At 36.3% G+C, this 17,461-nt stretch overlaps 3 protein-coding genes across 3 annotated transcripts; 2 read left to right on the top strand and 1 right to left on the bottom strand.

The window, feature by feature from the left end:
• The first annotated feature begins 582 nt into the window (after positions 1-582).
• Positions 583-2,972, top strand: stx11b.1 (syntaxin 11b, tandem duplicate 1). The gene is made up of 2 exons (XM_079474088.1): positions 583-673; positions 1,357-2,972. Exon 2 carries the CDS (start codon positions 1,362-1,364, stop codon positions 2,244-2,246), a length of 885 nt encoding a protein of 294 aa, XP_079330214.1. The 5' UTR covers positions 583-673; positions 1,357-1,361; the 3' UTR covers positions 2,247-2,972.
• LOC306904281 (adenosine 5'-monophosphoramidase HINT3) lies at positions 2,650-6,093 on the bottom strand. The gene is made up of 5 exons (XM_079474089.1): positions 5,892-6,093; positions 4,107-4,224; positions 3,736-3,805; positions 3,544-3,664; positions 2,650-3,444 (listed from the first exon to the last, which is right to left on the bottom strand). The coding sequence occupies exons 1-5, from the start codon at positions 6,012-6,014 to the stop codon at positions 3,346-3,348; spliced, it is 531 nt and encodes a 176-aa protein (XP_079330215.1). The 5' UTR covers positions 6,015-6,093; the 3' UTR covers positions 2,650-3,345.
• A 6,293-nt stretch (positions 6,094-12,386) lies between these two features.
• irf4b (interferon regulatory factor 4b) lies at positions 12,387-16,036 on the top strand. Its single transcript, XM_079474281.1, has 9 exons — positions 12,387-12,485; positions 12,605-12,802; positions 12,899-13,082; positions 13,252-13,337; positions 13,422-13,524; positions 13,619-13,726; positions 13,904-14,236; positions 15,057-15,169; positions 15,318-16,036. Exons 2-9 carry the CDS (start codon positions 12,605-12,607, stop codon positions 15,474-15,476), a joined length of 1,284 nt encoding a protein of 427 aa, XP_079330407.1. The 5' UTR covers positions 12,387-12,485; the 3' UTR covers positions 15,477-16,036.
• The last annotated feature ends 1,425 nt before the right edge of the window (positions 16,037-17,461 follow it).

Genomic DNA, 17,461 nt, shown 5'->3' with positions numbered 1-17,461 from the left:
ATTCTTTTCAATTGTTAAAGTTGCTTATAAATAATCGTGATTTTTTTATATGGTTAATATAGATAAAACGTTTATTCGCTTTCAACTAATGGTGCTAAATTAATTATTTATAACAGTATTTCTAAATAAAATAAGACATTATTACGTAGAATAAATCAATGTATGTGAAGTGTTTGCTTGATGATGAACAGATGACATGTATAATATGTATAAATGTATAATACACAGTCAGTTTTTCAAAACATTGTAGCAAAATTGCACATTTTGGAGTTCCTAGCACTTAACACTTTTTTTAAGTTAAAATAAATGCACGCATTTACCTCAAACTTTATTTATCTTTGACCTACACTATTGATACACACTGTGGGGGTCCCATGCAGCCCGTCACAACACGAAACCGCTTAATGTCACGGGATCTATGAATAATGTTACCTTAACAATAAAAGATTGAAGTAGTCGCATTACAGTAAACAAAGGAAATCTCAAGGGTTAAGGAGACACTAACCACATTCCACTTTGGGAACAGGTTTGGCGTCAAAAGTCACGCCCGAGAACGGGCATTCCTTCCACACCTCCATTAACATGACAGATGCTCCACTGCAGTGAGAATGGGACTGCATCTCTGAACATATTGTTTAGTAAGACTTGTGATATTTTGGACAAACGAGAGAAGGTAATGTACTTTGAAGCATATGCATGGATTTTATATCATTTCACTTTTGTTTAAAAAAAGAACTTGCCTAGAGAAATCACTCAGAGAAAATGCTTGGAAATGTGGAATGTAATAACAATTGTTTTATGTCGTCAATGTTAAAATAACACTTCTGATATAATAATTATTATGATTACATTTAAATTTTAAATATGTTGTTTGTTGTGACATAGCTAGTTATTTTCAATAATCAAAAGTTTGAGACAGGTTTACATGTCTTCCATAATTGTTGTATATTATGTTGCTCAAAAATGCAGCGACTACATTTGTAGTTATTTTTTACTTTATTTTGTGCCGATCGAAGAGAACCCTTAGAGAAAACCTTTTTTTTTTTAAACCAATCAAACTTGTCTTGTGAGTGACGCCACTCAGAAATAGCTTTAGTGTTGATAAAAAAAGTATTTTATCTATCCTTTAAAAGAGTAATTTTTAGAGTAAGTATCCATTTACAGTTTTGTTTCATAACGAATAAAAATGTGTTTGCATTTTATGCTTGCAAGCCATGATCATATGAGGCTCAACCTAGGTGAAAATCTGATGTTTTGTGTTGCTGTAGAATGTGTTTATCAAAAGTCTACATCAGGTCGCATATTTCCTTCTCTTGCTCTCAAGCCAATCATTTTTCTGTTCATTTTTTTCCTTAGAAACCATGAAGGATAGACTGGACGATCTGCAGACCTTCTCAGAGTCAAGCAGCCATGTGAAGGAGCTGGAATCAGATTCATTCAGCAATGTGGACCTAGATGAGGACTTCGCCCAACAAGCTGTCATTTATGTTAACAACGAGATAGACTCTGTGCTTGATGAGGCTCAAGAAACCAGACGTGAGATTCAACTCATCCGAATTGAGGTCAAACGTTTAAAAGATCAAAACACACGCCTTCTAAGTGAACCAACTCGTACAACTCGCGTAAAGCAAGACGCCAACTTAATCGTTGGTGGCATCAAGGTCCGTGGAGAAGAGATCCTAGCAACCCTTCAGAAGATGGATGCCCAGGCCAAAAAGCTTGAAGAGGAAAATGGCGTCAACTCGGCTGTGGCAAGAGTTGCCCGGACACAGTACGCCACCCTGAGCAACAACTTCCGTGACGCGATGACAGAATACAATGATGCGGAGATGAGCCACAAGGAGAACTGCAAGCATCACATTCAGCGACAAATGGAGATTGTGGGAAGAGATGTTTCCGGTGACCAGATTGAGGAGATGCTGGAGAACGGTCAGTGGAACATCTTCAGCGATAACGTTATCTCGGAAGGAAAAACAGCACGTTCTGCACTCAACCAGATTGAAAATAGACATCGGGACCTGCTGGAGTTAGAAGGTCGACTCAAGAGCCTTCACGAAGTCTTCCTGGATGTGGCTATGCTTGTAGAGGAACAAGGACCTATGACAGACTACATATTAAACAATGTTCAAAAAACTGATGCTAAAGTTAACGAAGTCCTTGTCAAACTGGAACGGGCAAAGAGGTATGACAAAAACAACCCGCTCAAGAAAATGTTCTGTGGATGCTTCCCATGTGCAAAAAACTGAGACTGTTGATCAGAAACTTGGAAACCACTGTGAAATTGTGCCTTTGGATGAAAAAATGGGAGACCAGAATAGAGACTATAGCCTACTGTACATTGAGACTATATGGAGAGATCACAAAACCTGACTGATACTGCTAAAAAACTAAAACAGCCAATATTGTTAAGTTTTACCTTTGAATAACTACATTCCTATTTATGTCATTATTCTAACCTCGTTGAACTAAATATGCACTGTTCCTGAATGAGCCTTCTGTTGGGGAAATGAAGAATTTGCCATGTTTTGCAATGCAAGAACTCAAACATCTTGATGATGTCTGAGTGAGATACCAGTTGTCTTTTTAATTACATGCTTAAACTTTTTAGACCATCATCTGTATTACCTCTAAACATTATCCTACTCATTTAAAACTGAAAAAACTTTATAACATTACATAATATAACGTCAATGAAACTTCTGAAACATTAGATCACATTTCTGATTGCTAAGTAATGTCTTTAAGCATCGCACTTCAATAATAATTCCCTATTCATCTTAAGTTTTACTTTTGAATATGAAGGGTACCAGTTAAATTCCTTTTAGTGGTTTCCATCTTACATAATATATATATAAAGTATAAAGTAGTATATATCGCTATTGTAAGAGTTAAATTAATCACAATAAATTATTTGAACAGCTGTTTGGTACACTGTTTGCTTGATGATGAACAAATAAAATATATACAACATGAAAAAAGAAGAGGTCAATTCTGTTTCAAAACATTTTTAGAAAATTGCACGTTTTAAAGTTAAAAGGTCATTGTCAATTTTCTATCGTTTCATTTAACAAGAAATTTATAGTAATGTAACACTAAAAATGATAAAGACACAGGATGAAATATGCTATCCATATCAGATATTAAGATATCCATAGGTTAAATTAATTACACATTATTGTTTTATATTGTCAAATAATTATTTCTTAAATAGTCAAGTTTTACATCAGTTTTTTACATACTATTTAGTAAAAAAAACATGTACAAACATAATACAACTGACTGGCCTTCGACAGTTTTAAAGTCAAAGCACTGAAATTAACATTAAAAAAGAACATTGCATTGTACTTAAGTCGCTTGTGATCTTTTCATACAAGGAAAGCAGTTAATCCATATAAGTTTTCTACCCTCCTTTTTCATTTCTAGAGCCTGGAGCAACGCTTCCACCTATAGAAAAATCAGGACAGAGAAGGTCAATTGTTAAAGCTTTATAATCACATTAACTGTCTTGTTTAAATTTACATCCATTGGGCTCTTGTTACTTACTGTGAGGTATCTGAAGTCTGTAAACTTGTATTTCGTCTCTATGTAAAGTTGACTATAAGGTGCAAGAACATGCAGGTGCAGATGGGGGACGCTGATATATGGTGGCACATGGAACCCTAGGCTAACATACAGTGATGTAAATATAATGTACCTTATTAATAATAAAGTACCTGTAAATAATAAATATGGTACCTGATATCTTCTAAATCTGTGACATTCTTGGATTTTAACACACTTCTTCCAATCTCTGCCATCTTCTTCACTGCACAGGAAAATCACATGTTTAGAATATTGTAAAACTATATGTATGTTTTTAAAATAACAGTATACTTATTAAGTAATTCATAAAATAATCTTGAAATTGGGATTTATATTAGTTTAGAAATATCTGGACTTTCAGATGCTTTTGCATATTTTAAATCTTGTTTCCTCCTTCGATGCCTCCTAGTGGCCCCAGTCCTCTGTTGTGATAACTATTTCAGAAACCATTGTTGTGTCTTCAGGTAGCTACTATATACACAAACATTTTTATTATATTGTTAAACAAGATTCTATTACTTTACCAATACTGATATGATCTGCTTCAAGTGATTTACAACTGTGAATATGCTTTTTTGGAACAACCAGGTAGTGATGAGCTGCACCTGGATGAAGGTCCTGGAAACAAACAATGTCTTCATCCTATAAAAAAACATTTGTTATTCACTTTAATATATACAGTGGGGGAAATAATTATTTGATCACGTGCTGATTTTGTAAGTTTGTTTGCTTACAAAGAAATGAAGGGTGTATAATTGTTATGGTAGGTTTATTTTTACTGATAGAGACAGAATATTTTTTTAAATCATGGGAAAAAATGTATATGGATTGATTGTCAGTCATTGAAATAAGTAATCACCGAGCAAAACCACTTCTTGGCTGTCGCTCAACAAATTGGAATTTAAGCATCCTTCACAGATTTTCTATAGGACTAGGGTTTAGAGACTAGCTAGGCCCGGTTTCACAGACACGGTTTAAAACTAGTCCCAGACTAAAATGAATGCCTGACCTGTCATTACTGAACTTATTTTAAGATATTATGCCCAGAAATATCTTAAAATATATCAGTGCCATTGTTTTGTTTCGAGATGCACACAATAATTTTGATCAAAACGATTTTCCACACTGTACGAGCTACAGAAACTTAAAAGTAACACAGTCCTATAGCATATGCCTATAGGCCACGTTATGTCAAATGAATCTTTTACTTGCTTTTACAAGCAAGTGTTGTTTTATATTATGTATTATGTGCTGTTATAAAGAAAAATATATAAATTAAAATATATAAATATACATACAAGAGTAATCTCGTTTAAAATGTCTATATAAGTATATAAGGAAGCCGATATGTGGTATCAAAAAGGCTATTTATTTGTGCCAATAACATAAGAGTTCCCATCTCTATCATTATTAGAAAATAGGTACATTCAGTCACGTCATCGTGGTATCAGTTCTACATACGGTCAAGCGACTAATTCAAACTAATTAATTCAGAAAGTGAAAGTAAAACTAATGGCAAGCTCACAATAGGTGATTTGTGGCTGGATTTTGCTGTCGCGGACAAATTTCCATGATCCGGTGGTCGCTACGATATTCTAAAAACTGCTTGATATCATCGCCAAGTGATGTCGTTGTGTGCGACACTGTAGAACTAATCCAGCCAATCACAACAAAGAAGGTTTACGTCAATGTTTGACGCTCCATGGATGACGTAAACGCACTTACAACTCATTTGTCTCGACTCACTATCCACCGTTAAACTAGACGTTAGCGCGATGTGGGGTTTTCGCTGTTGGTAACATCTCCTCGACCGAGGTCTTGTTGTTAGTGCACTTGTCTGCGTTGTTGTTAGTGCTGCTACAACAAGAAGATGACAAGAAACAAATAGTTGTGAAGTGTAAGGGCTATCAAGTAGTCTCACAGTCCCGTAGTGTCAGCTCGGCTTAAGGCTGTACTGATAATACTTTAAACATTACGCGTCATACGCAGTATCAATAAATATAAACGAGAAATGCCGCACACTCAGCTTAGACGGTGAGCTCAGTGGGTTCTACTGTTACAGTAACGATTGTATTTCTTCTTCCTAGTTTCACTCTTCGCTTCTCCCACAAAAGTGAATCTGAACTATTGCTGCTTAAATACATTATAAATTAAACGATATTTTCACTGTATTACAAGACGGACGGCAACAAAGTAGAGAAACAGCATTCAAACGTATCCGGAATGACGTAGGCGATTCTTTACGACAAAGCAGGAACAAACCGAACAGCATTTAAGATAGATAGGAAAAAAAGAGAATGTCAACTTACGTTATACATTATATCGGTATCTGAAGAGTCACCGTTTGCGATCATACAGAAACCACAAGTTTCATCATAGTCATCGTCGGTGCGTTTATTGGGAATTTCGCTGGAGAGCTTCGCTTCTGTCATTATGGCAGGACAGTGTCATATGGATTAGAAACGGACACACATACATTCTTCTCATACGATTAGTTCTTCCGCGTAGCAGCAACACTTTGATGGGAATTGTACATTTGTTCCGGGATACTAATTTTATGACTCATGAGCTTTCATGATCTATGAGTCATTTGTTTAATGGTGGTTTTGGGAACAATCCCGCACAAGTTCGTTCATCGTGGAGCATAGACTCAGTGGATAGGTCGCGAGTTGCTCGTATAGTCAGAAGAAATGGCACGGCAAATTTAAATAATAGACACAGGGGCTTTAAAAGATCTGGTAGAAAAAAACATGAAAGTAAATAGGGAAAACAAGATTTTCCAATAGCTTTGAATTATATTGTTTCAGCTACAGGCGGCCTGTTTAGCTGTATAACAGAGACCATTTAACCTGACCTAACTAATCTTTAGACCAAATTATTTTAAGATAAAAAAACTTGATTCAAGCCTAGTTATTTTGGTGACCGAATCTCCATAAATAAGATAATACCAGTAGTTCAAAACAGCAGTGCAACAGGTTAATATGATCATATACAAAACGAGAAAAGATAAATCCACGAGGAAAGAGCAATGTTCACTATAGCCTTAGCTTTGAAATAGCTTTATAGTAATTTTCCACTATTGCTTTTATGCAGTCTCCTTCTATTAGGGGCGCAAAACACATATTTTCAGTGTGCTTTCCATATAGGAAAATAGCCGGTGTACAAGGAACACCCACATGTTCACACTTAACACCGGCAAAGATACTTAAAAATGTTTTACGTTTAACGTAGTTAACACGAAGTGTTGTTACAAGTGAAACCACCTCAACACTGTTCAATGTTATTTTTGCACTACACTTGTGTTAGCATACAAATACAGTGTTCAAAATGAACACTCCTCTTTTTACATCAACACAAGTGTAATGTAAATTCAACACTGTTGAGTGTAATGTAAATTCAACACTGTTGAGTGTTCGAAATTCGAATTATTGGCAGTACTTTGGTTGCTTTAAAAAGTTTTTCTGTAAATACTCCACTGATTGCAAAAAGGAAAAATGATAGTACATCAGATTTAACATTCACAATCAATTACATAATTTACAGCATATTTAAAAAAACAATATACAAAATCTCTCATCACAAAAATATAAACACTATCTATCAGTTCTATAATCATACAATCAAAAAAGAAAATGGTAAAAATAGTAACAACCTTAATACATAATCATTTAAATACAATGCAGTTATGTAAATGACAAAAAACTGCTTTTTATTCTTTACAAGAATACCGATCATATTACTGAAATCAGACATTTCATTTTCAACAACAAAGGAAACTTATTCAGTCCAATAGATTTCAACCAAGATATAGAAAAAGGTGACAAACTCAAGGTTTTAGCTTGAGGGGTTAAATCAAATTCTGTGTTAATAAATACTGGAGCACCTCAAGGATGTGTCCTGTCACACCTGTTGTTTTGTGTATACACAAATGGAATACAAATTCAGGCCGTTAATTGCAAATTATACAAATATGCGGATGACATGGCATTGATTGAGCTTTTATGGAATGACTGTGTGAACTCTAAATATGCAGAACAGATTTTTAATGATAAATGTGACAAAATAATTTTTAATAATCCAGGACCCATAACAGAAATAACATTATGTGATCAACCTGGGGAAATTGTGAAGACCTCAAGTTTGGGAATATTAATTAACTGCAATTTACATTTTTCAAAAAATGTGGATCTTATTTGTAGGAAATCAAATCAGAGGTTATTCCTGCTAAGGAACCAGAGACTTTTCTGTAAGTCTTGTGGTTTTGCAGGAAGTTTATAGTAGCTTAATTGAGAGTGTTTTAGGGTATAATAAAACTGTATGGTTTGGTAGAATAACATCTGTGCAAAGCAAAATTGTATTGTGATGCTGTGTTGTTATAGACCAAAGACCAATTTTCAGCCAAGGCCATAATAAAGTACTAACTTTGTTCAAACTTAATTTCCTTCCACACTACAATCTGAGATTTCATTAACAGGTCCTAACTGAAATCTTTTAAAATAAAAATACTAATATAATCTATACCTGTTAATACAGTAAAGAATAAAATGTTCAGTGAGTATTACACAAGGCCTAAATAGCATTCTAAGTTTTACAAATAGCAGGACAAAAAAGAAGTTCTGTGGCATAATATGGGATGTCATTCAAATATTAAAGAATAAACAGTATATATAAACTAATTTATATATAATCTTTCATATGAATACAACAAGTTATGTTGTAGTATGGGATATTAGAAATATATTGCCGGTACCCTTAACGTCCTAAAATACATCAGTATATCTGTAACTAAGCAGTTTTACTTGTAGGTAGAAAGCACAGGCACATGAAAACAAACATCAAGTCAAGTGTACACATATTATACAACTGTTTAAATAGTACAGCTGCAACGCAAATGACATTTGGTAACTTGTTAATCTTAAAACAAGTTTCTAAAAATCACAAAGTGCGTTCTTGCTTCATTGGTTAATTAACAACGTTTACTTACACAATATTAGAAAATATAATATTTCTGTTGAAATGAATGTATCAAAATATTTACCAACCTGTACATAATGAAGATAGAGACAATGCAAGAACATAAAACTTAACTGCGGACTAAAACAAATCTAAAAACAAGTACCTACAAAAACACAGCACAATCTTGCCAGTTTCACCTTTTACAGTTTGAGGCAAGAGATGGAGCAAGAGAGCTGCCACAGTACTGTTCCATCCTAGCAGAATAAACACACACAACCCACATACAGTTTAACTTCAAACTATTAAAATATATACTTGAAATATGATTACTTACTATAATCAGACTGTTGCTGACCAGATAAAATGTTGTTAACAAGTGCAACATGTCATAGGTTTCTATGGTCAGTAATTATTTTGGATGTTCTTGTTTCCATTTTTCCAATAATTCTGTCTGAGATTTCATCTTCAGAGAGAGCCTTATATTGTTACCAAAGATTGTCAGTTTGTTAAAGAAAAATATGTTATTGTTAAATATAAAAACACTTTACAACATTGTATTAAAATATCTCAAATAATCAATATTTTAACAGTTCTTACTGAAAAAGTGCACTGATGTACTGCAAACTTGTATACCAGCATAGCAGGATCCTCTTAACACAGCATAACAAAAGGAAACGTTATAGATAGAACTGAACTCTGATCAGTTTAACAAATAACAGTGATGTGCTTGTTGCTCTGTATATTTTCATGAATAAAATGAACATGAATATTTTGTCACCTATAACTCACCCTCACATTGTTCCAAACCTGTATAATTTAATTTGCTCTGTTAAAGACAGAACGATATTGTGAAGAATGTCAGTAACCAAACAGATCTCATCCCCCATTTACTGTCAAGGGCAACTAGATATGAGGAGTGAATGGGGGATGAGATCTGTTTGGTTACTGACATTCTTCCCAATATCTTCCTTTGTGTTTAGCAGAATAAATTATAACAAAATTATACAGGTTTGGAATAATCTGAAAACTATGACATAGTTAATCTGTAAACTATGACAAAAACCTAAAAAGAAATATACCAGCTTTCAATATTAGGGCAATTCCAATGTAATGGACGAGACATGCTCAGACAAATGGGATTTGATACGAATATATTGAACCATCTGTTTATATTTTAGTAAACCCTTGTTGATAGTCTAAACATATTTTCTATTTTAAGAAAGGGAACTAAACAAGAGTTATGGATGGGCCAAAAGAGGACTCATTTTTGGGAGACGACAAACTTTGTAAGATCTTGTGAAATAAAATATACAATCCTGAAGTACTAATACCCAATGAATGGAGAAGGTACACCTCTTTATAGATCATATAGTTACGTTAAATTTTCATGTGTCCGTTTATGAGGAATATGTAGCGTTATGGATGTGACAATCCTGAAAATGGCACTTACCTGACTATGAAAAACCATGCAATAAAAATAAAACAAATGCTTTACAAATTTGAAGAGAGATCTCACATGGGTATTTAAACCACCAAAGGTTAATATCGGTGCTGTTACCATAGTAAAATCCGTTGCTATAAACTTATTTTTTCATGGTAAGGTTGACATTTTCACAGAATTGCTCATTAAAGCTTACATATTTTGACATTACTGTGGATAATTATTTTGCAAGCATTTGAAGAGTGTACATTTACTGAGAGGTCTGAACTTTGAATACCGACTCGAGAGAGAACTCTGCCCTCAGCTTGGAGAACATAAACTTTAAATCAAAAACTAGTTTGTCCTACCGTTAAATTAAGTCGTGGCCGTGATAATGATGGTTTAAAATAAGGCAATTAACAGTTTAGCGCAACAGTTGCAAAAGAAATAGTAAAGTAGTCACAATATCAATTTTTTCTGCATTTCGTGCAATTAATTTGGTTTAATAATAATTATTATGTTAAGCTTAATCACACAATAACATCTGATTTACCTGTTGTCTTGTCCTTGTGCAAAATAAAATGGCGGCTTTCACACAAGTGGCAATCATTAAGTGGAGGCGTGGCCTGATTAGAGGACACGCTCTTGTTTTGCAGAAAACAATGGTAGTGTTGTTTTATAGTGTTAAATAACGTTTGACACCAGCGATTTTGCTAACTTTAAGATGTTCTGTTTACGCATCTGGAAAGAACCCATTAGAATGAATCTGGGGTTCATCTGCTAATCAAATAAGTTATTTTAAAGAGTTTTTTACCATTTATTATTTTGACATATTATAACAGAAAAAAATGTGACCATCTAACCACAGCCACCCCATCTTTGAAAAACTAATAAACATTTTAAAATAGCATAGAAATTTGATATTTAGTGTTTGCTGTCGACTTGTTAAAGGATTCCATTACTGCCCTCTGCTATAATAACAAGAATAGTAAAATAGCCTAATTGTAGACCTTTTACATATTCTTATATTCATCCAAAAGTGAAAATTCTGCCATCATCTACTCACCTTCGAGATCTGAATGCATTTTTTTGTTCTCATGAACAAAGAGAAATATGGAAGAATGCTTATAACCAGACAGATTGTGCCCCCCCTTGACTTCAATAAAATACACAACGGTCAAATGTGCCCAAGAACTGTTTGCTGTCCCACATTCTTCAAAATGTCTTCTTTTGTGTTCAACAGATGTAATGTTTTCTACTATGCGAGTCAATGGGGGGGGGGGGGGGGATCTATCTGGTTATAAGCATTCTTGAAAGAATTTTCATTTTGGGGGAAGTGTCCCTTTAAGATTAGAATAATCGGTATGTTAATCTAGCCCATGTATTAAAATCTTTTTAAAGGAATTACAGTAAAATCACAGTAACAAAATGAAAATACTGATTCAACTTGTTTGAAGGTCATCACAGTAACACATAATCTTAGTCAGTAATGTGCATGGCCCCACGTGCCATTCTCCTGATAACATGGCACATGGTGTCCTGGGGGATCTCCTCCCTGACTTGGATCAGAGTGAGCGGTCTGGGGTACTTGACAGCTTCGGACATGAGATCCCAGAGGTTCTTAACTGGATTTTGGTCTGGGGAACGTGAGTGCCGATCAATGCCTTCATCATCCAGAAACTGCCTACAGACTCTGGTCACATGAGGTCGGGCATTATCATCCATCAGGAGGGCCCTTCACTGCACCAGCATAAGATCTGACAATAGATCTGAGGATTTCATCCCGATACTTCATAGCACGTGGAAGTCTGTGTGACCCTGTGTTCTCCCCAGACCACCCTTGCTGTCGCCTCTGCAGTGTATCGGTTTTATTTGCACCAAAACAAGTGAAAAGGGTTGACAATCACTTATTCTTCCTGACCGGGTTGACTTGTGTCATGCTGTGATGATTAAGCGTTCCCTTAATTTTTGTAAGCAGTGTATTAAGTCTGCAAAAATTGAGTAATCTAGTAAGTTATTTCCCAAAAAGCGTCCCATGAGTAAGTGCAACTGAATAAAATGACTGGAGCGTTGTTCTGTCCTATTTAGCCTTCTTTACCCAATCATTTCTGTGTTTGTAGTTGCATGGTGATTTATTTGGTACTGCCATTTTTTAACATCTAAATCAATTCAAATGGAATGACACACGAGCTTTTTAGAAAGACACGAATGGAACGCATAAACCATCTTATGCCTATAAACATCTGACATTTAAACGCCATCGAATTCAAAGAAATAAAATCTCCTTTATATAAACGCAAAAAAGTCCCGTTCGAGTGTGTACTGCCCCCGCGCGTTTACGGGACGTCCGTCAGATCACACGAGCGTGCTGCAGGTGCACGGAATGCGGCGTGTCTGGCGCAAGCTCCGCCCCCCGTCAATGCAAACCATTTAAGAAAAGTCGCGGTCGAAAACTGAACTACGTTACTGACACATTTCAAAACCCGAAAGATCCGAGGAGGCACCACGCGCTCCAGTACTTTCTACAGTAGGCAAATGTTTCGTTTTACTTTGCACCATTGCATCGTTAAATGTACTTATACTACGGATTTTTGCGAGTATTTCGCTAAGAAAAAGTGCGAATGATATAAATATATTTTTTCGCAGATGGGTTCAGACGAAGAGCGCACCATGACCGGGGGCTCCGGTAACGGAAAGCTGCGTCAGTGGTTGATCGAGCAGGTGGACAGCGGAAAATATCCCGGGCTGGTGTGGGAGAAGGAGGAGAAGAGCATCTTCAGAATACCGTGGAAGCATGCGGGCAAGCAGGACTACAACAGAGATGAGGATGCTGCACTCTTCAAGGTACCGCCGTGTTCCAGCATTAAACTTCCACGGGTTCTTATAAAAGTTCATCAAATAAATATTTATGCTTTGGCATCTCGGTCTGATTTTCTGCAGGCTTGGGCGCTGTTCAAAGGCAAACACCGGGAAGGCGACAAACCTGATCCGCCAACGTGGAAAACGCGCCTTCGGTGCGCACTTAACAAGAGCAACGATTTCGAAGAGCTCGTGGAGCGAAGTCAGCTTGACATATCGGATCCCTACAAAGTGTACAGGATCGTCCCGGAAGGACTCAAAAAAGGCAAGGGAGAGCGCGCCTTATAGAAACCACAAGCACTTGATGAAATGAGCGCGCGTTGCAACATCTGAAACGCCACCACTTATCTTTACAACGTGATTTGTTTACTGCAACGTTTATCTTGCAAATACTTTGAGATGAAATCAAATTCTAACATCTTTTAATATTACAGTATCAAGATCTCTTGAAGATTCGCAGTCCAATTCATCCTCACCCAGTTACCCCATACACCCGCCATATGCAGCTGCACCTGCTCAGGTTAGATTTAAACATCATATTCATTCATCATATTCGTGTGCCTTTCTGCATTCACTTGCAATTACAGTGCACTTCTCATTACAGGTGTGCAACTACATGTCCCCAGCAGAGAGAGGATGGAGGGATTACTCCCCCCTGCCTGAGATCTCTTTCAGCCAGACCCCCTACACTGCACGCTGGGACCCTGGTACTTTCCTTTTTTTTGCTTATGCGTGAGACAGTACGGATCATTTCATGCAGCATACAATTACATTAACCGTCCATTGTTTCTATGTGTGCAGGATACCAGTTCAGTGGCTCCTTCTATAGTTGCAATGCATCAGATCCACAGCCCTCACCCTTCTCCCTGGACTCCAGCATGAGATCATCAGAGGCTTTGGCTTTCTCAGGTACCCAAAATATACAGACATGTCTAAAAACTTATTTATAAAAATATTAACATTAACAACCCCTATTACACTTGTTTTGATTAGTTTACTTATTTTCTTTGAGTGAGCAAAATATAATGACCATGCATTTAGTTTTAAGAAAACAATTACTTTAATTTTGGTCCTCTTCTTGGTTAGATTTCCGCTTACACGTGATGGTGTTTTACCGGGATGCCCTGGTACGGGAGGTAACAGTCAGTAGCCCAGAGGGTTGCCAGATTGGCCCCAGCAGGGAGGTACAAGGCTACATTTCACCCGGCACCCCAGAATTGGTGGAACTCCCTCACGCTGAAGGGACATCTCTGGAACGCGGCGTTCAGCTCTGGGTGACCCCAGATGGGCTTTACGCCCGTCGCCGCTGTCCCTGCAGGGTGTACTGGGATGGAGCTCATGCACCACCTACTAACAAACCCAACAGGCTAGAGAGAGACCAGACCTGTAAACTTCTGGACACCCAGCTTTTCATAACAGGTTAGTACACAGTAATAAATTCAAGTGTAAGGTATGTTAGCGAAATCATCGATTATGTGATGTCATAGATTTAGATAAATAGGTTACCACTCTTCGGTCAGTCATTTATTGTGTGTATTCTGTGTGCATCATCATATCTGCACATCAAAAAAGCCCATCTACAAAGACACGTACCTGTTACAGTAAACAAACAGGTCAGAAGATTTTACAGTAAATAGTGTGTCACTCTATCTGTGGGTAGACATGTATTGAAAGCCACCACGTCAGTCATCTATTGGTTACTCACGCCCACCTTCTGCTCGTCACAGATTCACTGATTGTTGTGATTCTCACAGGACTTCCCAGCATACGATAAATACAGCTCACAAAATCACATTTAACAGTCACAGGTTCGAAGAAAATTAAGAATGGGTGGAAAAGAGAAAAACATACATTAATAAAATAGACCAGACAATATGATCCTCTCATTATCCATAATCCTAATAGTTTAAGTGGTAGTTTTCCCCAAAATAAAATTATAAATGATTGTTTTTCATTTGAATTAGAATCTGATATATAAAACGAAACACAGACGTTAGACGTCATGTACAGTAAGTGACTGAAACACGCTTTACTTGATATTGTATGAGTAAAATGACAATAACATTTGCAACAAAAATATTTTGTATGTTTCATGGAATAAATAAAGTCAAACAGGCTAAATAAAGCCATTATACATTATGAATTGACTAAAATGTTTACATTGGAGACGTAGATGTGTAGATTGGCTAGATCTCACTTTCTCCATCTAACTCTGTGTCTCTTCTTTTGTCTCCAATAGAGTTGCAGAGTTATAACCTGCACGCTCGCCCCGCTCCGCGTTCCCAAGTGCTACTGTTCTTTGAGGATGAAGGATCCGATGCACAAAGACCAAAGAGGTCCTACACAGTTCAGGTGCATTTATAACCAAACAATTTCAGTCCAAACAATTCTGTGGTTCTTTTTAATACTGACATATAGTTACAAATGTGCCATAGTGGTATTCAGGTATGTTATGACTATCTTCATATAATGACTTGCTTATCTTCTCATCACGTCCTAGGTTGAGCCCCTGTTTGCTCGACAGCTTTTCTTCCTCGCTCATCCAGGGAGCATGAACTATATTCGGACTCACGACCTTCCACACCTGCCTACTGAACACACCCTCACCCCAAGCCAAGATTTCCACAGAGTCATCACACATCACAGTCCTCAAAATTGACGCTAAACAGCTTTTCTCTGGCTTAACATTGGGATTCACACTTGTAATTTTGAAGTCGGGCTAGCATTGCTTTTAACCCTGGGTTAGGAAGTCTTGCACCAGATTAACGTTAAAACGGTTTTACTAAAGAGACCTTTTCACAGATAGACAAAAGAGTTTCTGTTTCTGTCCAACTAATATGCAAATGAGAATGTTAACCAATGAATTTAAATGCACTGTGACTACCTGGTATTTTATATTGTTGGATTGTCATATATTGTTTAATACTGAGAATGATTTGTGTGGTTGCGTACATTAATGAAAAGAATGTAAATGTGCATTGTCCCTGTGCACGATTCCTCAAACCAGTGTTACGTTTAATTGAGATGCACCGAGACAGAATGTAAAATACAAAGAATTTCATGTATATAGGCTATGTATATAGGTTATTTTTTTACTGTGCAGGATTTTTATAGACTATAATTGTGCAATTATGGAATGTATATTTTTACTATTTGCTTTTGGATGTAGTTGGAGATCCAGAGTGCCTCATCATGCATTTTCTTAATCTAGGGATTTATAAAAAAAATAAAAATTATAATATTATAATAAAAGTGTGTACATACATTTTTGCTCAAACTAAAAAGAAAATCCCAATTTACATTTATTCCTCAGAATTATGAGAGTTTACTGTGTCTTCATTGTTTTTTGGTATGAGGTTGCTAGAGTGGATTCTCTTTAAAGATACACATAAGCAAGCTTCATTAGTTTGACTTTCTCTGTCACTGGTGGGCTGACTATGGTTATACCAAAGCCTGTAAATAGGTCAGGAGGGGAACACTTTCAACCCCCACTTCAGAAACTGGAATCCCCAAGTTAATTTGTGAACACCTTAACGCATCATTTATGTTAAACCTAAGCAATATGTTATCCGTAGAGCGTATAGGATGTGTAAACGTATGATAGCAAACACAGGATGGTGTTTGTGGTTTGGAGACAGGATGATGCGGGCCTCTGTTGATGACATCACAGAGGAAGAGGTAGATTCACAGAAGTACTTTTTTAATTCTTTGCTTTCAATAAACATAGTTAACCGTTAGTTTATCATTTTTAAACCCTCAAAAGTTACCAGTCTGTGAATTATACGCAACAATGAATCTACTTCTTATGAACTAGTTTGGTCCAAACATATTTTAGTGAAGATCCTCTGATATCCTAATACCCCGAGAAAAGTTTTCTCAATTACAATTCTTGGAAGCGTTTTAGATATCTAGCTTATTTAGCTACGAGATCCAGTAAACTTTACTGAGCACGTCAGATAAGCAGACATGCAAAATGGGCAGTGCTTTGGGTCCCAAGACTCGAGAAGCACACAAACAAAAATTCTCTGCCTTTTCCACTGTTTATGCGCTCACGGTTCTATGTCAGCATGCAAACATGTTTGGATTATTTTCCACTGCCTACAGAACGGAAAGGTGCGATCATTAAAAACTTCCCTTAAGTCGTATAGCCTGAGATCAAAACACCCACTTTTTTACCTGGTGCCACACATGGCTTTGATGCTCTTCTGTCAAACTGCTTCCCTTAAATGAGTGGGTGGTCAGAGATCTATATTTAGAAAAAGAGACAATAAACAAACTTGAGCCCTGTCGAAAAAAACAGCATGTGCTGAGTTAGGTATGTTTTGATGCTAGTTTAAGATGGTCATGTGCTGGATCCTCATCATCTTAAACCGACAACATGCAAAGCATACTGAGGATGTGGAGAACGATAATAATGGTGATTAATCAAAATAAAAATATAAAATGCTTCTGTTTATATAATATAAGTGTTTGTGACATGTATATGTTATATATACACAAACATACATAAGTATTATATACTGTATTTATATTGTAAATCGTTTTTAAATATAAATGTATATCCATGTAAATATTTGTTACCTCCACATGTAGGTGCATTTATATATACGTGTAAATTATAAATCACACAAATATGATGTAAAC

Source organism: Barbatula barbatula, assembly GCF_947034865.1.
Source record: "Barbatula barbatula genome assembly, chromosome: 15".
Classification (NCBI taxonomy): domain Eukaryota; kingdom Metazoa; phylum Chordata; class Actinopteri; order Cypriniformes; family Nemacheilidae; genus Barbatula; species Barbatula barbatula.
Note: the sequence above shows the minus strand (reverse complement) of the source record. Positions and strands in the feature narration are given on the sequence as shown.

Coding starts and splice junctions, on each gene's coding strand:
- stx11b.1 (XM_079474088.1), top strand. CDS start 1,362: ATGAAGGATAGACTGGACGATCTGCAGACCTTCTCAGAGTCAAGCAGC.
- LOC306904281 (XM_079474089.1), bottom strand. CDS start 6,014: ATGACAGAAGCGAAGCTCTCCAGCGAAATTCCCAATAAACGCACCGAC. Junction 3,806..4,106: donor AGCAGATCATATCAGTATTG/GTAAAGTAATAG, acceptor TTTCCTGTGCAG/TGAAGAAGATGGCAGAGATT. Junction 3,445..3,543: donor CAGACTTCAGATACCTCACA/GTAAGTAACAAG, acceptor ATTTTTCTATAG/GTGGAAGCGTTGCTCCAGGC.
- irf4b (XM_079474281.1), top strand. CDS start 12,605: ATGGGTTCAGACGAAGAGCGCACCATGACCGGGGGCTCCGGTAACGGA. Junction 12,803..12,898: donor AGGATGCTGCACTCTTCAAG/GTACCGCCGTGT, acceptor GATTTTCTGCAG/GCTTGGGCGCTGTTCAAAGG. Junction 15,170..15,317: donor AGAGGTCCTACACAGTTCAG/GTGCATTTATAA, acceptor ATCACGTCCTAG/GTTGAGCCCCTGTTTGCTCG.